The sequence below is a fragment of the Plecotus auritus genome (assembly GCF_963455305.1).
Source record: "Plecotus auritus genome assembly, chromosome: 9".
Taxonomy (NCBI): Eukaryota; Metazoa; Chordata; class Mammalia; order Chiroptera; family Vespertilionidae; genus Plecotus; species Plecotus auritus.
This window is the reverse complement of record NC_137783.1, coordinates 74,500,024-74,521,226: the sequence shown is the minus strand read 5'-3', so window position 1 is coordinate 74,521,226 and position 21,203 is coordinate 74,500,024. Positions and strand designations below refer to the sequence as shown.

The 21,203-nt window shown below is 41.2% G+C and overlaps 2 protein-coding genes across 4 annotated transcripts in view; both read right to left on the bottom strand.

Moving 5' to 3' along the window:
- The window catches only part of SIK2 (salt inducible kinase 2), a 130,849-nt gene that overhangs the window by 35,348 nt on the left and 74,298 nt on the right, over positions 1–21,203 (bottom strand). For all 3 annotated transcript variants that reach the window (XM_080642425.1, XM_080642426.1, XM_080642427.1), the window contains 2 exons: positions 582–706; positions 32–155 (listed from right to left, as the gene is read on the bottom strand). In XM_080642425.1, coding sequence (XP_080498551.1) covers positions 32–155; positions 582–706 — 249 coding nt within the window. The remainder of the gene's footprint in view (positions 1–31; positions 156–581; positions 707–21,203) is intronic.
- LOC308233892 (phosphoglycerate mutase 1-like) lies at positions 6,342–14,055 on the bottom strand. The gene has a single exon (XM_080640874.1). It carries the CDS (start codon positions 10,887–10,889, stop codon positions 10,125–10,127), a length of 765 nt encoding a protein of 254 aa, XP_080497000.1. The 5' UTR covers positions 10,890–14,055; the 3' UTR covers positions 6,342–10,124.

Sequence of the window (21,203 nt, the reverse complement as noted above, 5' to 3'; positions counted from 1 at the left end):
TGCCCAATTAGTAAAATGAACAGGTTGTTACCTTCTGACATGAAATACGGAATCCGGAATCTTCCTTCCAAAACCCTTTGCCTCAAAATAGGAAGAGTGGGACCATCAAAAGGCAGAGCTCCACAGACAAGGACATAAAGAACAACTCCCATGCTCTAGGGGAAGAAAACAATGGGGTCATTTTTATATCAAGAACTTCAAACACTCTTTGTTTCCCCAAATATCCCTTAATGTCCTATGGACTAAAAAAATTTGTTTGAATGTACTATTTTCTTGAATTTGAAAAAAATCTGAAACGCTAATTATTACAATAAAGTATCCTATAATAAATATCAAAATACATTAATCATTTGATTACTACTTAACTTTAAATTACTGCTGATGTTAGAATGAGAACATCTGTCCTTAGAAATTCTTTCCTAGAATCCAATTCAAGATGCTCAACTAATTATAGTCCAATGGGTAGGGAAAGTATGAACTACTGCCTATGTGTTAGATACAAGAGCTTTAAAGATGGGCCAAAGTACCAAGTATTATCCTTATAGATGCATTTAACAAAACACAGCAAAGCAAAGAAATACCCAAATATCCAGCTGTGGTCCTTCATACTGCTGCCCTTCAAAGACTTCTGGGGCTGCATAAGGGGGGCTGCCACACCAAGTTGCCAGCAGTTCACCACTTTTAAAGAAATTTCCAAAACCGAAATCTGTTGGAATAGAAATAAATGTTACTTTCATCTGTGGTCTCAAACTATACTGAATTTCTCTGTAACAAATTTTATAAGCTATATTAACATTATCACTGCTATTTACTTTGTGGGGAATGGGATGACATCTATCCCATTTCCCTAGCATTTAGCACAGACTAGCAAATATTCAGCATTCAAAAAATATTTCTTGAGTGAATGTATAAATGAATCAAGTTTTCTTCTCAAAGATAATAAGAGATTAGAAAAAATACTATAATGCTGTATTTTTAAGGCTGAAAGAACATCCATTGTGGACAACCAAACTGAATTTGATAATCTCAGAATTTTAATTACTCCATGATTTAAGAGTTAGCTATCTTATATGGTCTGTAAGAAAGGAACCAAACGAGTAAAACTCTAAGATACTCCAAGTGACTGGCTATTCCTACAGTCATTATCACAGGGCAGCAAAATATATAACCTTTTAAGGCAACTGAGTACAGTGTTTCCTAAGTAACAACTCTCTAAGTGCTGGCCCATGCATCCTGATATAGACAGATACCTACCTGAATAGCTCATTAACACGTGATGGCTACATGGCCCAGTCACAGGCCACCTATCACCAGTACTTACTCATTTATGGAATGCAGTGGCATTATACTTCAAAACAGTTAATGGCCTTCCCCTATTAGTCATACTGAATCTACATCTTTGATATACAGCATGCACTCTGGAAATACTATACTCACATGCCTTCAATATGCATGAAAATTACAGCAGAATTCAGTGAGCTTTGGTATAAACACAAGCTTGTGCCCTTTTGCTCAGCCTTCACATAGTCTCATGTTCTTACTGAAGAAACAAATTCCTATTATTTTGTCAGGTATAGTCCCACTGTCCTGTTACAGCCTGACTGGAGAACACTGCCCTAGTGACAGGTACTGGCTCTGCACAGCACTGATGAGCGGCCCCAGGGAACTGGATCAAGTCTCCAGTGACAGACTGACTGGCTGTGTGACTTTGGATCAGAATTTGTGAGCCTCAGTTTCCCCATCTGTAAAGCTGAAATAATAAATATACATAGTCAGCAGGTTGTTGTGGGAATCCAATGACAATATAAACTCACGATCTTCACACCTTGAGTTTGTACATTATGTGGAAGCGTTCTCTCAGCTAGTTGATGTAAAGCTGGTGGCAAGCAGCAGTAACTGTAACAACATTCACAATCTCCAACATTACAGCTTCATGGCAGAGTACAAACTAGGAAGTTAGGGAGAACTAGAGCTGGCCTCCCATTTTGGCACTTTCTAGTTTCAAGTCCTCTAGGAAAGTAATTTAACTTCCCTGAACCGTAGTTTCTGTATCTATAGATGTCGGCATAACCCACCTGCCAAGATAGGATGCTGTGAGGATTAAGCTAGATTAAGAATATAAAATGACTGGAGCATATGTGAAACGAGCTCCCTTCTCCTTCTGTGGAGCATCATTATCAACTATCACCTTTCAGAGAAAAAGGTCCTGAGAAAATACACAAGAAAGGTAGGAAAAGTATAGTGGAGCTTAAGGGTTCAGAAGAGAAAAGGGTGCATCGGGGGAAGAGCCTCAGGTGCAGTCTACACCTGGTAGAGCAACACTGTGGTCTGTCCTTGGCACCCAGGAGTACGAGACAATGAGAACTTCTCCCTTCTCAGGTTCAGTCCTATACTCTGTTTTCCGAAAAGACTGTGAGAAAGGTCTTATTTTCTCAATCCCACCTCTAAGACAAATGATGCACCTTACAACATATGCCCACATTGATACACTTGTAATTTTCTAGAAAACCTATATTCTCAAATGAGTCAAGAACTACATGTTCAAATAACATTTAAAGAGGAAAATATTAATTTCACGCACACAGGAAAAGCACACGGAGCTCTGGATGAGTGTTAGAAGATCCTGAAATAGGTCCGATAATTGCTGTGCTTCAAACCATAATCACAGGATGAGTTTTAGCACACATAAGTTGAGGACACACTCCAAACAGCATTGTAAAGTTTTAACGTCTCAAAAAAGACATTCTAGAACTCCTTCATTCTGAACTTCCTTGGACCCTGGTGGAATGAATTCAGGGTTGACTGGGCAGAGGCTGGTCAGGAAAGTAGCCTGGCCTCTTTATTGCCTGAGCTTGCTCACTGTACATTTCATAGGCAAGAACAGGCGAGAGCAAGGAAAGCATCACGTGCTTGTGGCATTCCAGTCTCAACCTTGGCTTTACATGTCTAGGACACAGAAAGTGTCTTGTTAACTTGTAAAGAGTGGTACCAAGCAGATGTGTACTTCTATTTCCTGTAAGTAACTAAAGAAAATTGGAACTTGAGCCTATAGAAACAATAAAACACCAAAAGACAATGAGGTTCATGAAGGCTATTATTAATTGCATATATGCAGATGTTTTCTATGAGCTTGTCAAAGTGCTTATACACATTTTATTTGTAATCAATCATCTGATATACCAGTGAAGGAAAACTGTAGAGTCAGGCAGATATGGAATCAAATCCTGTATCTATAAATGTGAGGATAACACACCTGCCAAGATAGGATGCTGTGAGGATTAAGCTAGATTAAGAATATAAAATGCTTGGAGCATATGTGAAACGAGCTCCCTTCTCCTTCTATGGAGCATCATCATCAACTACCCCTTTCAGAGAAAACGATCCTGAGAAAATACACAAGCTGTGTGATCTTGGATAAATTACTTAACTTCTCGAACAGAGCCTTGATTTATCATTTGCAAAATGGGGATAATACCTACACTTCATAAAGTCTCTGTGAGCAACTTATTGTATATTATGTCACTACTAATAGATAATATATAATGCATGAGTTACTCAAAAGAATAGAAGAATAGTAACTCTTCCTCTTCTTGTTTACTTATCCGCCTTCTCCATCAGACCAAACTCCTTGAGAGTAGAGAGGGGAATAATATATGTCTGAACTCCCAGCACTTAGCACATGCTCTCTGTAGAGAGCAGCCATTCAGTGAAGGTTTGCTGATGAATATACTGTCATCTCTCTTGGAAGTACTTACTATGTGTCAGAAACTTCTCTAGGCTCTCTGAAGATGATTTCTTCTTAATAACCCTATTAGGTATCTTTATAGGGTCATTAAGAGAAAGTGAGGGTAGAAAGTTAAGGACCTTGGTAGAGTTTATACTCAGTTGTAGAACTAAAATGGAAACAAAGCCCTCACTGTTAACTACTACCTTTGTGTCCTTCCTGGCACAGTGATTTGTAGCTATTTTTGAGCAAGTTAATAATGGTCAGGTTTAAGAAGTGGCAATAGAAAGGCACTTAAAAATAAAAGCCCTTTTATTTCTTCACAGGAATCTGGATGACTTGCTTCAGTCAGTCTGCAGCTTTCTGCCTAGAAGCACACAGAAAAATGAAGGATGAGCAAGAGGGAAAAAATACGAAAATGGCACAGCTATGCAGGATTTGTTTCTTATCGTCATTTATTCAAATGCAATGCATTAATGTGTCATCCTACCAACCAAATTCACTGCATTCTTTCATTAAACATTTGAGTGCATACATGGATCAACCACTGTGCAAACACAGAAGAGATTCTAACTACAACAGAGGATAATAAAAGACAATACATTTTCATCTGATTTTTGGAAAGCATTAAGAAAACAATCACTTGAGCATTATTCCTCTTTATGCTAGACCCAGATCCAGCCTGCCTGCTAGAAAGGAAATATCCTTCTAGTTTAATTTCTTGGGCGATGCTCTGATCTGTAAATACCTAACACGATGGCTGCTATGTCTCTCAGGCATTCTGTGTACTGTTCCCTGTCATAAATTGTATGCCATATAATGTTGAATTCACTTTGTCATGAGTATTTATTTTATTGTTTGGGTTGTAATTCAATACTATTGTTATACTGTTATTTATTTTGATGCTTTGGCCATTAGGAGCTAATTCAGGTTGGCTCCTATATCCTTTCAACATGTCACGTCTTTAAAAAATTTCATTTTAAGTATTTCCTTATTTTTTGGCATCAGAAGATGTTCCAGGCTCATCTTATATTTTCCCTACCCCAGCCTTGAAATCAAGCACTTTTCCAGAGGGGACCTGGTCCCTTTTACAGAGGAATTATATTTAGAAACCAAGACTAGGACCTAGATGTGCTCATTACAACTAAGATGTCACTGCTTCTAAGCCCTGTCAGCAGACAGTTAGGAAGTATATGTATGAGTGCTAATTCATGTATACATACACACTTGTATTTATTTTTGTACCTATCTATATGTATATATGTTTTCTTAAAACCCTTCATTTCATACTGATACTTCTCACACTGATCTAGGGTTCAGCCTAGAATTATTATTTTTTTAATTTTTTTATTAAGGTATTATATGTGTACATATCTTACCATTGCCGCCCCCCCCACCCCACTCCCATACATGCCCTCACCCCCCAATGTTTTGCATCTGTTGGTTACTCTTATATGCATGCATATAAGTCCTTCAGTTGATCTCTTATTTCCCCCACCTCTCCCTAACCTTACCACTGTAATGTGACAGTCTGTTTGATGCTTTACTGCCTCTGTATCTGTCTTTTTGTTCATCAGTTTATAATGTTTTTCATTATCCCCAAATGAGTGAGATCATGTGGTATTTTTCTTTCATTGACTGGCTTATTTCACCTAGCATAATGTTCTCTAATTCCATCCAGGTGCCTACAAATGGTAATAATTCCTTCTTTTTTATGGCAGCATAGTATTCCATTGTGTAGATGTACCATAGTTTTCTGATCCAGTCATCTGCTGACGGGCACCTAGGCTGTTTCCAAATCTTAGCTATTGCAAATTGTGCTGCTATGAACATAGGGGTGCATATATCCTTTCTGATTGGTGTTTCTAGTTTCTTAGGCTATATTCCTAGGAGTGGGATTACTGGGTCAAATGGGAGTTCCATTTTCAGTTTTTTGAGGAAACTGCATACTGTTCTCCACAGTGGCTGCACCAGTCTGCATTCCCACCAGCAGTGCACGAGGGTTCCATTTTCTCCACATCCTCGCCAACACTTGTCGTTTGTTGATTTGTTGATGATAGCCATTCTGACAGGTGTGAGATGGTATCGCATTGTCGTTTTGATTTGCATCTCTCGGATAATTAGTGACTTTTTTTTTTAAAATATATTTTATTAATTTTTTACAGAGAGGAAGAGAGAGGAGAGGGAGAGCCAGAAACATCGATGAGAGAGAAACATCGATCAGCTGCCTCCTGCACACCTCCTACAGGGGATGTGCCCACAACCAAGGTACGTGCCCCTGACCGGAATCGAACCTGGGACCCTTCAGTCCACAGGCCGACGCTCTATCCACTGAGCCAAACCGGTTTCGGCTAATTAGTGACTTTGAGCATGTTTTCATGTGTCCCTTGGCCTTCCTTCTGTCTTCTTTTGAAAAGATTCTACTTAGGTCCGTTGCCCATTTTTTTATTGGATCATTTATCTTCCTTTTATTAAGTTGTATAAGCTGCCTGTAGATGTTGGAGATTAAACCTTTATCAGTGATAACATTTGCAAATACGTTCTCCCATACAGTGGGATTTCTTGTTGTTTTGTTGATGGTTTCTTTTGCTGTGCAAAAGCTTTTTATTTTGATGTAGTCCCATTTGTTTATTTTCTCTTTGGCTTCCGTTGCCCTAGGGGCAGTATCAGTGAAGAAGTTCTTTTGGCATATGTCTGAGATTTTGCTGCCTGTGGATTCCTCTAGTATTTTTATGGTTTCCCGTCTTATATTTAAGTCCTGTATCCATTTTGAGTTTATTTTTGTGTATGGTGTAAGTTGGTGATCTAGTTTCATTTTTTTGCATGTATCTGTCCAATTTTCCCAACACCATTTATTGAAGAGACTGTCTTGACTCTATTGTATGTTCATGCCTCCTTTGTCAAATATTAATAGCGCATAGTGGTTTGGTCGATATCTGGATTCTCTATTCTATTCCATTGATCTATATGTCTGTTCTTGTGCCAGTACCAGGCTGTTTTGAGGACAGTGGCTTTGTAATACAGCTTGAAATCTGGTATTGAGATCCCTTCTACTTCTTCTTTCTCAGGATTGCTGTGGCTATTCAGGGTCTTTTTTTTATTCCAGATGAATTTTTGGAGAGTTCTTTCTAGGTTTGTGAAATATGCCGTTGGTATTTTAATGGGGAGTGCATTGAATCTATAGATTGCTTTGGGTAGTATGGACGTTTTACTGATGTTGATTCTACCAATCCATGAACATGGTATGTCCTCCCATCTGTTTACATCTTCCTCTATCTCTTTTTTCAGTGTCCTATAGTTTTCCATGTATAGGTCTTTTACCTCCTTGGTTAGGTTTATTCCTAATTATCTTAATTTTTTTGGTGCGATGGTAAATGGGATTGCTTTTTTAGTCTCTCTTTCTGTAAGTTCACTATTGGTGTATAGAAATGCCATAGATTTATTGGCATTAATTTTGTATCCTGCTACATTGCCGAATTCATTTTTTAAGTCTGTTAGTTTTTTGATGGAGTCTTTCGGGTTTTTTATGTACAATATCATGTCATCTGCAAATAAGGACAGCTTTACTTCTTCTTTTCCAATTTGGATGCCTTTTATTTCTTCTTCTTGTCTAATTGCAATGGCTAATACTTTCAGTACTATGTTGAACAGGAGTGGTGAGAGTGGGCATCCCTGTCTTGTTCCTGTTCTTAGGGGAAATGGTTTTAGTTTTTGCCCATTGAGTATGATGTTAGCTGTGGGTTTATCATATATAGCTTTTATTATGTTGAGGTATGATCCTTCTATTCCCACCTTGTTGAGAGTTTTTATCAAGAAAGGGTGTTGGACTTTGTCAAATGATTTTTCTGCATCAATTGATATGACTATGTGATTTTTATCTCTCAATTTGTTTATGTGATGTATCACATTTATTGATTTGCGGATATTGTACTATCCTTGCATTCCTGGGATTTGCTAGAATTTTGTTGAGGATTTTGGCAACTACGTTCATGAGGGATATTGGCCTGTAATTCTCCTTCATTGTGTTGTCTTTATCTGGTTTTGGTATTAGGGTGATGCTGGCTTCATAGAAGGAGTTTGGAAATGTTCCTTCCTCTTGAATTTTTTGGAATAGTCTGAGGAGGATAGGTTTTAGTTCTTCCTTGAATGTTTGGTAAAACTCTCCTGTGAAGCCGTCTGGTCCCGGGCTTTTGTTTGCCGGAAGCTTTTTGATGACTGCTTCAATTTCTTTCATAGTTACTGGCATATTGAGCTGTTTAGATTCTTCCTGATTGAGATTTGGAAGGTTATATTTTTCTAGGAATCTGTCCATTTCCTCCAGGTTGTCCAGTTTGTTGGAATAGAGTTATTTGTAGTATTTTTTAACAATCCTTTGTATTTCGGCGGGATCTGTTGTTATTTCACCTCTTTCATTTCTGATTTTGTTTATTTGGGTCCTCTCTCTTTGCTTCTTGGTGAGCCTGGCTAGAGGTTCATCAATCTTGTTTATCCTTTCAAAGAACTAGCTCTTGGTTTTGTTGATCTTTTGTATTGTTTCTTTGGTCTCTATGTCGTTTATCTCCACTCTGATCTTTATTATTTCCTTCCTTCTGCTTACACTGGGCTTTTCTTGTTGCTCTTTTTCTAACTCTTTGAGTTGTTGGGTTAGGTAATTTATTACCATTGTTTCTTGTTTTTTGCAGTAGGCTTGTAGAGCTATGAACTTCCCTCTCAAGACTGCTTTCGCTGTGTCCCATAGATTTTGGATTGTAGTGTTTTTTGTAGTGTTCATTGTCATTTGTTGCCATGATGTTTTTTATTTCTTCTTTGATCTCTCTGGTAACCCAGTCATGGTTTAATAGCATGCTGCTTAGTCTCCATGTGTTTGATTTCTTTGGATTGTTTTTATTGTAGTTGATTTCCAGTTTTATGCCACTGTGGTCTGAGAAGATGCTAGATATGATTTCTATCTTCTTGAATTTGAAGAGACTTTGCCTATGTCCCAACATATGGTCTATCTTTGAAAATGACCCATGTGCACTTGAGAAGAATGTATTTTCTGTGGCTTTGGGGTGAAATGTTCTGAAGATGTCAATTAATTCCATCTGGTCTAGTGAGTCATTTAGGATTGATGTTTCTTTGCTGATTTTTTGTTTAGAGGATTTGTCCAATGGTGATAGTGGGGTATTAAAGTCTCCTACTATGATTGTATTGCTGTCAATCTCTCCTTTGATATCCTCCAGGGTTGTTTTTTTTTTTTTTTTATGTATTTGGGTGCTCCTGTATTGGGTGCGTATATGTTTACCAGAGTTATTTGTTCTTGTTGGATTGCTCCCTTTAGTATTATGAAGTGGCCTTCCTTATCTCTTGTTATGTCCTTCACTTTGAGATCTAATTTGTCAGATATAAGTATTGCTACCCCAGCTTTTTTTTCAGTTCCATTTGCCTGGAAAACCTTTTTCCATCTCTTCACCCTCAGTCTGTGTTCGTCTTTTTTTTTATTTTTATTTTTTTATTGCACATCACTCCTTTATTATACTGATCTGAAAAAGATGTAGTAGTTATGCTCAAAATGCTTACTGGGCCCACGTGGCAGGGCCAAGCAACTGGAACATGATTCAGCACGCACAGTGAAAGACACACCTGGACGTGATCAAGAGACATTTCACTGCCATGAGACAATAAGGCCAGGGAGGGATTCTAAAACAGTAGGATAACTCCTACAGGTCAAGGAGCTCATCCCACCTTGGTGTGAGGAATGGCTTATTTTGTGATGACCACATGTGGGAATAGTTCAACCGCCACTAAAAACCCCAGAAGGGTTTTTGTTTTGTATTTTATAGATATATATATATATTTTGTAAAAGTAAATGCAACACGTAAACATTCAGGATTGATCCCAATCTTCTGGAGCCAGCTTTTCTGGGGTCAAGGAGGAAATGTTTGAATCACCAGGCATTCATCTTCCACTGGAATGACTACAGCCCCCAGTCAGTTCACCTGACTACAGAAGAGCACAGGACAGCTCTAGGAACATAAATAGGCTCTCTTGCCTCTCATTGGTCACACCTTAACAGGGCTCCTCCTTATCCCCCTACTTTCAAGCAGGTCCTTAGTAATAAACAAAACACTAGCAAAAAAAAAACAAGAGTTACTACCTCTGGACTCTCTTAGATAAGAGTCTCTCTCAGCTTAGACTGAGGACCCATGCCCCACAGGTGCCATTCTCACTAGATTGTATGAAGGGAGTGGGTGCAAGAGACAAAATGGCTAACACAAAATTGTGAGCCACCAGTCCCCATCTGCAGCTACAACCTAAGATGCCTACAGATGTGGTCAGTGTGATAAGTGCACAGGAGAGATGTAGAGGAATGGGATGGGAGGGAGGGTGTCCTGGGGAAAGTCGTCTGCCTGCTCGCCTTCACTTCTTGGCCTTGCCCTGGGCAGCCACAGCCTCCATGGCTTTGTGCACGGTCTCTTCATCCCCCAGGAACTGCATGGGCTTGATGGGCTTCAAGTTCTTGTCTAATTCATAGACAATGGGAATACCAGTCGGCAGGTTCAGCTCCATGATAGCCTCTTCAGAAAGACCTTCCAGATGTTTGACAATGCCCCGAAGGCTGTTGCCATGGGCTGCAATCAGTACCCGTTTCCCCTCCTTAATCTGGGGCACTATTTCTTCATTCCAAAAGGGCAGAGCTCTGGCAATAGTGTCCTTCAGACTCTCACAGGAGGGTAGCTGATCTTCAGTGAGGTCTGCATACCTGCGATCCTTACTGATGTTGCTGTAGAAGGGATGGTCAGGCTCCATCGGTGGTGGTGGGATATCATAAGAGCGCCTCCAGATCTTTACCTGGGCCTCGCCATGCTTGGCAGCAGTTTCTGCTTTGTTAAGCCCAGTCAGACCCCCATAGTGCCGCTCATTGAGACGCCAAGTCCTCACTACAGGCAGCCACATTTGGTCAATGGCATCCAGCACCGTCCAGAGGGTCCGAATTGCTCTCTTCTGCACTGAGGTGAAGCAGATGTCAAACTCATAGCCGGCATCTCGCAGCGCCTGCCCGCCTCGCTTCGCCTCCTCGTGCCCAGCCGGGCTCAGGTCCGCGTCGTACCAGCTGCTGAAGCGGTTCTCCAGGTTCCACGCGCTCTCGCCATGCCGGATCAACACCAGCTTGTAGGCAGCCATGGTGGCGGTTCCGAGTGCGGAGCAGACTGAGGCTTGCTGAGATTCTGGAGTGGCGGGCCGGCCCCCGCCCCCTCGTCTTTTTTTTTGAGGTGGGTTTCTTCTAGACAGCAGATATATGGGTCTTGTTTTCTTATCCAATCCGTTACCCTATGTCTTTTGATTGGGGCATTTAATCCATTTACATTTAAAGTTATTATTGATAGGTACTTATTTGTTGCCATTTTTATTCTTTACCCCTGTGTTCCTTCTTCGCTTCCTATTTCTTTCTTTCTTTTTTTTTTTTTACAGCAGACCCTTTAGCATTTCTTGCATTGCTGGTTTGGTGGTAATAAATTCCCTTAGTCCTTTTTTGTCTGTGAAGCTCCTGATTTCACCTTCAATTTTGATTGATAGCCTTGCTGGGTACAGTATTCTTGGATTCAGACCCTTCCTTTGCATGACTTTGTATATTTCATTCCATTCCCTTCTGGCCTGATGAGTTTCTGTTGAGAAATCAGTTGCTAGTCTGATGGGGGTTCCTTTGTATGTAACTTTCTGTCTCTCTCTTGCCGCTTTTAAGATTCTTACTTTGTCGTTGGTGTTTGCCAATTTAATTATGATGTGCCTTGGCGTCGGTCTTTTGGGGTTCATTTTGCTTGGGACTCTGTGAGCTTCTTGGATTTGTGTGGGTTTTTTCTTCCCTATATCAGGGAAATTTTCTGTCATTATTTCTTCAAACAGGTTTTCTATTCCTTGCTCAGCTTCCTTTCCTTCTGGAACCCCTATTATGCGGATGTTGTTTTGTTTCGTTTTGTCCCAAAGTTCCTTTAGGCTCTCCTCCTGCCTTTTAATTTTTTTTTCTAGAAGTTGCTCTACTTGGGTATTTTTTCCCATCTTGTCTTCTAGCTCACTGATGCGGTCCTCTGCTTCTTCTAGTCTACTCTTGATGCTTTCTATTGAGTTCTTTACAGCAGCGATGTCATTTTTCATTTCCTCTTGGTTCTTCTTCATTTCCTCTTGGTTCTTGCTCATATTGTCGAATTTGTCTTCCATTCTTTTCAGCCACCTTATGACCATTTCTCTGAATTCTTTCTCTGGAAGGTTGCTTGCCTCCATTTTGTTTACTTCCTTTTCTGGTGATGCCTGCTTTTCTTTCATATGCGGGATGTTTCTTTGTCTCCCCATGGTCTCTCTTCTCTGGATGTCTGGTTATGTAGTTCTCTCTCTCCTGTGTTGATTTAAAGGCACAAAATACAGCACTACTAGGTACAACACACAAGGCACTGAACAGAAATGTATTCACGATATTAATAACCTCCAATAAAGGTGACCACCAGAGAAAGGCAAATTAGGGGATAGGAGAGAAAGAAGAAGAGGAAATAGAAAGGAAGGGAAAAAAAAAGGAGTGTCAAAATGAAATTGGGAAAAGGAAAAAAAAAGTAAGAGAGACAAGATAGAGACTAAGAAAGAAAGGGGAACAAACTATATATATGGGGATAAAACTCCAATAGAACAATCACTAATCCCAGCAAATGCCAGCAACAAATACCTGGGGATTAATACAAACTACAACACCAACTAATATTGAGTGAGGCAAGGGAAAACAGAAGCACAAAACAAACAAAAAAATAAACAAACAAAAGAAGAATAAGCAAAACAATCTCACAAAAAAGCATAAAAATTCGATATAATCAACATTCAAGCAAACAACAACAAAAGGACAGAGAGAAAAACAATTTTTTGGATAGTTAAGACAGCGAAGAGAGAGGTGTGTAAGGACTTGGAGCAGGGAATTGGAGATTAGATATGTAAGTAGGGTGAAATTTTAACAGGGGGTAAACAGAAAGAATAGGGAAAATCTAAAGCAGGAAAGGGGTAAGATCAACAGGACACCGAAAAGGGGAAGGTTAGGAAGAGTGTGATGGCATAAAGGTAGAGTTAAGATAAAGTAAAACGATGCTAAAGGAAAGATGAAAATAGAATGTAGAACACTAATCCCAAAGTAAAATGAAGAGAAAATAAAATGACACTTAAAAAAAAAGATAAAATAGCAGTAGTAATAATACGGATTGAAAATAAAAATGTAATAATTAAAAAAGTAAAATCAAGTGAGGAAAAAGAAAAAAAAATTAGTTTCTTGAGTATAAGATGCAAAAAATGAAAAAAAAAAATAAAATGTGGAGTAGTGAAGGTCATTCACTTCCTCTGTTGTTCTGTTTGGCACGCCTGTTTCTCAGTCCGGACAGTACTGCAGTTCCCTGCGTTCCACTACTCTTCAGTATTGTAAGCCAGTCCTGATTTTAAGCAGGCGGTTTGTCTTAATTTCTTGTATTCCTTTATTTTTGATTACACAAGAGTCAATTTGTGAATCAGCCCCTGGGTGGCAGTGTTTCTGGAATAACTTCCGGGTCTATATATGGCCTCTCTAGGCAGTGTTAGAGCCTTCTTTCCCTGTGGCACTCACTACCGGTTTGTGGGAATGGGCTGCCTCAGAGCTGGCTCTCCGATGGTCACTCCCCGTTCAGATCCCCAGGTTCCAGAAAAACAACTTTCCCCTGTAGTCTCCCAGGGTGTTCCCAACTGGGTGATACTATGTATTGGGCTTAGTAATCAGAAGCAAGAATTTCAAGAGGAAAAAGCCCAAGTGTGCGAACTCGGGGGCTGTGCGTAAGTCTAAGCAGCCGGCACACCTTGAAATTCTTAGGCTGTCCCTACACATCAGATCAAAATGGGTTGCTTTTTAGAGATCCCTTCTGTTAGCAGCTCTGAGGAACCCCTTCCACATTCAGGGATCACGCCAGCCCCAACAGCCACGGATTTTTCTAGGCTCAGACTTCCCTGGTCCTCCAGCTCCCACAAAATGCGCGTTCCTCTCTCCCGCCGGGACCAGAGACCTCACCTTATCCCAGGTGAAATCTGACCTTTCCCTGGTGGAGTGTAGAGCTCCTCTGAATCCGGGTGTTTGCGCCAACTGGGGACCGGTGTTCTGGGGCTCGCAGCTGTTCTGTGGGTGCTGCAGTTGTGGATTCTCAGGCTTCCGATAAGCTCCACTTTCCTGTTCAAGATGGTGCAGATTCTGCGTCCAAGCCCGCAGCGCAGCTCCGGGAGGGGACCCAGCCGCAGTGGGGGCTGTCATGTCAGGGGAACCCCGTCTAGCATTCCCCCACCTTCTTCTGGAGTTTAGCTGTCCCTTAACTTGCCAACAAACACTCCTCGTGCAACCCTCAGCTCTTCTTTCTTTCTACTCTGGGACAAGGCTCGGAACACGTCTGTCTATTCCGCCGCCATTTTCCTCCCCCACACCCTAGAATTATTTTGATACTATTTTTATTCATACATGATTGAGCAACCCTGAAAATATTTTGAAGGTATAAATGAGGCAGGATAGAAAGAGGTTAGGGGAAGCTCCCAACAAGTGGAATGAGAAAGTAGGAACAGACACTGCAAGCCAATAAGCTGCTAGGGCCTCTCACCAGAACCCCCACTTCCATGCATGATCGAAGGGAGACAGTTTATGGCAGGAAATCACTGAGGTGGTGGCAGAAGTCAACAAGAACTGGCTAACACCAGATCAATCCAAGATGGAGGAAAAATTCACTGGAAACTGACCCCTAAGCTTGTTATACCATCATTATAATGAAAATTGACACCAAAAATAGGAGGGGGCACCAAGAGTGAAAAATGCCAGGGCATTTCAAGAACAACCATTTTAGGAATAAGACCCCCCTCCCAACCAGAAGGCAGGGACAGAATTTGGCTCCCCAAAGTTCAGGAACAGCCCATGCTTGGAAACACAAAATCCCAAGTACGGATCACGGCTTGCCCCTCACTGGCGAGTTTGCTCGCCTCTCTCATGTACTTTGGCTTCTTTCAGAGAGGCGCCTGTGAGGCTTATAGGCAGTGGCAGCTCCTTTCGGGCTTACCCCCGACCCTGACTTCAGGAACCCACATCCTGGCCTCTTTCCCTTAACCTAAATAAAACTTGCTTTCCCTTTCACTCCAACTATGATCTTGAATTCTTTCTTGCACAAAGTCAAGAACCTGCAGGTCATGGAATGCTTAGGGGTCCCATGTTGGGTTGGCTTTCGTGATATAAAGAAGCTTCTTTTCTCTAAAGAAATTTTTCATTTGGGTAAGAGTAATTGTTTGCACTCTCCCTCATAACATACCTTGAATTTTTCAGATCAACCATGATTTTCAACATTTCTTGAACATAGCCGGGAAAAGACACATCTTCCTAAAAAAACTCTTAAGCTTCTCAATTTTAAGAAAGTTCAATATAAGATCATAATAAGCATTAAAAACAAAATGACAACTAGTCCTTCAACATAGACTAATAAAATTCAAAAACATTTATGTCATGCCTACTTTGGGTTAAGCATTACACACTTGATATTTCTGCATTTATTATCTCACCTAATCATGATGACAGCCCTGTGAGGTGCTATGAAGTATAATCGTCCTTTCGTTACAAAGGAGGGAACTGAAGCTCAAAGTGGTTAATTGACTTGCTCAAGTATCTACAGTTCCTTTGAACTCCAAGCCAGGGGTCCTTTTTCACTATATCACAGATGTTCCAAGAATACCTTGAGTCAGAGAAATTTAATCCAATTTCACATCAGACAGAGAGATTTCCTAATTTATCCTTCTGCCAGAAGACCTTGACAAGTGAGGGCTTTCTTTTCTCTACAACATTGAATGCTATGTTAACAGCATCCTAATAGCGAATGGGAATAATTAAGATGTACACAAAGTAAATGTTAGAAATCTATATCAACATTCGTTTTAGGACTCTGTCTTCATTTTAAGACTGCATGAGGTGTCAACAGACCTATCTTGTCCTTTTCACATGAAGATGATACATGCTCCTGTCCCTATGACCCTAAGGCATGTACTCCAAGGTTTTACTCTAACAATAATTTTGAGATTTCCTTACATTAGCATACTAGAGGCCCGGTGCACGAAATTCGTGCAGGGGGGGGGGGTGTCCCTCAGCCCAGCCTGTACCCTCTCCAATCTGGGACCCCTTGAGGGATGTCTGGCTGCTCGTTTAGGCCCGATCCCACCGGGATGGGGCCTAAACGGGCAGTCGGACATCCCTCTCACAATACAGGACTGCTGGCTCCCAACTGCTCGCCTGCCTGCCTTCCTGATTGCCCCTAACCACTTCTGCCTGCCAGCCTGATCATGCCCTAACCACTCCCCTGCCAGCCTGATTGATGCCTAACTGCTCCCCTGCCAGCCTGATTGCCCCTAACTGCCCTCCCCTGCAGGCCTGGTCACCCCTAACTGCCTTCCCCTGCAGGCCTGGTACCCCCCCAACTGCTCTCCCCTGCAGGCCTGGGTCCTCCCCAACTACCCTTCTTTGCAGGCCCGGTCACCCCCAACTTCCCTCCTCTGCCAGCCTGGTCACCCCTAACTGCCCTCCCCTGCAGGCTTGATCACCCCCAACTGCCCTCCCTTGCAGGCCTGGTCCCTCCCAACTGCCCTCCCCTGCTGGCCATCTTGTGGTGGCCATCTTGTGTCCACATGGGGGCAGGATTTTTGACCACATGGGGGCAGCCATCTTGTGTGTTGGAGTGATGGTCAATCTGCATATTACTCTTTTATTAGATAGGATAGAGGCCTGGTGCACGGGTGGGGGCCAGCTGGTTTGTCCTGAAGGGTGTCCTGTATCAGGGTGGGGGTTCCCTTGGGGCGTGGGGCGGCCTGGGTGAGGGGCCTGTGGTGGTTTGCAGGCTGGCCACACCCCGTGGCGACCCAAGAGGAGGCCCTGGTATTTGGGATTTATTTATCTTCTACAATTGAAACTTCGTAGTCTTGAGTGGAGCCAAGCCTTTGGCTTGCTCCGTGGCAGCAGCCATTTCTGTTGGGATTTATTTATCTTCTATAATTGAAACTTTGGAGCCTTAAGCAGAGGCCAAAGCAGGCCAGGGCTGCAGAAGCTTGGCTTCCTCCATTGCTGGGGGCAACCCTAGCCTCCTACTCTCTCCAGCTCCATGGCTGCCACCATTTCTGTTGGGATTTATTTATCTTCTATAATTGAAACTTTGTAGCCTGGAGTGGAGGCCTGGGCCGGCAAGGGCAGGCGGAAAGCTTGGCTTCCTCCATTGCCAGGGAAACCCAAGCCTCCCTCCTGCTCTTTGTGGCCGCAGCCATCTTGGTTGGGTTTATTTGCATATTCGCTCCTGATTGGCTGATGGGCGTGGCTTTTGGGTGTAGCAGAGGTACGGTCAATTGGCATATTACTCTTTTATAAGATAGGATTCTCTTACCTGATTTCTGTGTGGCCTAAAAACCACAGAAAAGGTAAATTACTGTTGACTGGCTCTCATGGAAATTAACTTGGCCTCAAAAGCTGAATCCTCTAGTTACCTCTTATCTAACTAACGAGTAACAGACCATGAATATATTTGAAAACAGTACTAGAACTGATATTATTATCTGTTTTATATTTTGAAAGTGACTGATTGACCTGAATCTTCCTGATAACAAAACCCAATTAGTACAGAGTGTATAATCTGATCCTGATGCTTACTGTCTGATGGGGACCAAGCACATCAGAGAATTCTGTGGTGTCTGTTGGAGTGAAGTAAATCAAACATTAGCATGCATACAAACCATCTGGGGAACCTGCTAAAATGCAGATTCTGATTCAGTAGGTCTAAGGATAGGCTTGAAATTCTGCCTTTCTAACAAGCTCCAAAGTGATGCTTATGCTGGCTCCTAGACCACTCTTTGAGGAGCCAGAAAATAGAGATAAAACAGAAGTTGTGGAAAAAATATAGACGATGCTAAACAGCTCTGACCGTTTATTGTTGCAAAATGATTATAACTAAGTACTTTCAGGATTTTTACTTAAATGACAGAAAGACCAAGTAGAAGTCGTCATTAGGTAAACTATTTAAGTCATTTTTTAGAAAAGGAAAAAAGCAAACAAAACATTGAACACCAGCCTTTCAAGCTAAGAAAAGGTAAACAATTTCTAGGAATGAACACAACCAAGGCAAAACTCCAGTAGGGTGTTAAAATGTCTAATTTAGAATTTGAAAAAATCCTCCTCCAGAGAAGCAGATGGCTTTAGGGTTAAATTTATCCTGGTTTCTAAAATTCCCAGTAGAATTCAGATATATAGACTCACTGAAGAGTTACACCTCTTTTGTAACTATTATAATAGGAGTGAAGAAGACAATTAGGAAGAGAAAGCTGACAAATGAAAGGTAGGTGAGTGGTAGAGATGAAGCTGACCCATTGCACAAACTGAATAGCCATCAGCCAACACTGACGTCAATGCACACTTTGTTGCCCACCAGCAAGAAAAGGCCAGCTGTACAGTTGACTTCCAAACATCAGTCACTGCCTTCCTGCCTGACCGAAGGGCACAAATACAATCAGCACAGCTGAGATAGAATGCCATCTTGCTGACCAGAGCAAGACAGCTATTTGTCCAATGAGAGAGTTCAGTGAACTAAGAAGCAAATCAATTCCTTAGCCCAAAATGGAGTGGGGAGGCGGAGATGGGAAAAACAAAGCAATATGAAACAAACCCTTCCATATTCCAGGCTTAATGTGCTGCTAGGGCTAAGTAGGCTTGAAGGTTAAAGATAAGGTCTCATTGGCTTGCTGAGGCAAAGCTGTTTTACATTTTACCTAATGCTAGTGGCAGGAGGATAATAAATGGAAGACTTCTAATAAATATTTTACCAATGAAATCTGCCGCAGGCTCCCCCACTCTTTTTTGGTTCCAGGGCACAAAACTGGAATTTTATATACAAAAACCTTGTCTCAAGGTCTTCTAGCAAGCAGTAAGATTGTTAGAAGCAATAATGGGAGATAGTGGGCCACTCAGAAACCCTGGGTCAACTCCTAAAGGAAGCATTGGCCTTTGGCTAAAGACAAGGGACTTGTGATGCACAGGTCAGATGAATGAGTCTCATTACACATTACTAATTATACTGGAGGTCCCTCAGGAAAAAAAATTAATTTGCATCAAGCAGAGATAATTTAGAATATAAATGGTAAACTTTCTTTATTCCTCTGAGGATTTGTATTTAATAAGGCTTTAAGGACTTGGTAATAAAAAAACAAAAAACCCATGCATAGTGTGGGGGTTTATATGACTATCAAAAATTTCAGGATTTGTTTTCACATGGAATCAATTACACATTAAATACAAATACTAGCTCCCTTTAATTTAGTGTTACATGGTGCCAGTAACAATTTATTTAACAAACACTAAAATAGTAATATGTACCAGGTACTGTTCTAAGTATTTTACAAATATTAACCAGTAACTACTAGGAGATACGAACTTCTATCATTCCCTCTTTACAGTTAAGAAAACTGAGGACAGCCCTGACCGGGTTGGCTCAGTGGATGGAGCGTCTGCCTGCAGACGGAAGGGTCCCAGGTTCGATTCTGGTCAAGGGCATGTACCTTGGTTGCAGGCACATTCCCAGCAGGGGGTGTGCAGGAGGCGACTGATCGATGTTTCTCTCTCATCGATGTTTCTAACTCTCTATCCCTCTCCCTTCCTCTCTGCAAAAAAAATCAATGAAATACATTAAAAAAGAAAAAAAAGAAAACTGAGGACAGAGAAGTTAGGTAATGTGTTCAAGGTCATGCAGCTAGTAAGTGGCAGAGCCAGGATTCAAACCCAGGCAGCCTGGCTCTGGCGCCCATATTATTATCTACTACCCTCAATGTCTCTAACGTTATCCCTAATCCCTAAAGTATTCCCGAGGAACAGAGTAATCTCTACCTAACAAATATGGAAACCTAGACTCCGAAAGGTTAAATAATCAGCCCAAGGTCACAAAGCCAGAATTTGCACCTGAACTGCCTGATACCAACTCTACATTCTTTACGTTAAACCTTGTTTGAATTGTGATATTTGTGAAAACTTCCTTCAGGTAATTCATACATTTTTATCCTTATCTAACTATTTATTGCTAACATTTCAGATTAGGAAAGTTAAAGAATAAAACTAAATATCCTTCATCTATTTATTTTCAACTTTATACTTAAATAATCATAGCAAAAATAGCTAGGAGAAAAGAATACTCCAAGTACTAATACTAATGAAAGCCAATTATTTCTTTACATTTTGCCTCTTACTCTGAATGTCCTAACACTCATATTTTGCGAAGGCTGGAGGTCTCATAATTGAGGCACCGAGCGTACACAGGTGTGGATGAGCCCATGGTTCATCATTGTCTGGTGTCTTTGCCCACCGGAGCATAAAGTAGATGCTGATTTCAAAACCATGTTTCTGTATTTATTAAAATGAACTGTCGGTTTCTGTTTTATAAACAGAGACAAATATAGGATAGTTTAAGTTAACCTAGTTTTGGTTTGCAATTCTCTTCAATTTCAACATATAAGATGGCTAAAACAGTTCATTTATCCAACCCATTTAGCAATTAAATAGATCTTCATAAGTAGAATAAACAGAGACTGAGAGAATAATTTTGTATTTTATTCTGGGTTCTTGCAATTTTTCCATGGAGCCCCATCTTTCCTACTTGTGTTAGATTTCTTTAAAATTTAAGAAGAATCTTCTGAAATCGGAAGATATTTTTGAAGAAAGCAGAGCCATAAAGTTATAAAATCTTTGGATAAACATAAATTTCCTGAAGAAGTTCTTTCATAGCACTGGAGCACATCTAAGCTTTGATGGCATGTGGAATCCCTCATGATCTGGCTCTGCTTACTTGTGCAGGCTCCTTACCTATCATTCCTCACGGGCACCTACGTCCCACTAGGTCTGCTCTGTAGCTTCCCTACAAACTTTGAGTTTTCTGGCCTGCCTGCCTTTGCACATGCTGATCCATCTGCTTGGAGCTGCATCCCTACCTCACCCCTTCAACCCACTCTCAGTGTCCCACCACAGATGTCTTCTTAAGCAAGTCTTAGCTAATACGTTCTTCAAGGCAGAGTCAGTCTTTCTCCTAGCCTTTACAACAACTTTCTCTCTGTATTATATTGACTTAAAGGTCTAGTTCTGGATTAACTCCTTAACACAGTGGTCGGCAAACTCATTAGTCAACAGAGCCAAATATCAACAGTACAACGATTGAAATTTCTTTTGAGAGCCGAAAACCGACTTCTGCGCATGGGCCACGAAGTTTCAATTGCACTGTACGTGCACACCCGCATGTGGTATTTTGTGGAAGAGCCACACTCAAGGGGCCAAAAAGCCGCATGTGGCTCGCGAGCCGCAGTTTGCCGACCACTGCCTTAACACGTTAAGTGGCCAGTCAGTCACCGGTGACTGACACTATACTTCCCGTCCGGAAGATAAAACAGACTGGGCGCTTAACATGTTAAGGTGAG

What these genes read in the sequence shown, in the direction of transcription:
- LOC308233892 (XM_080640874.1), bottom strand. Translation starts at nt 10,889, where the DNA reads ATGGCTGCCTACAAGCTGGTGTTGATCCGGCATGGCGAGAGCGCGTGG.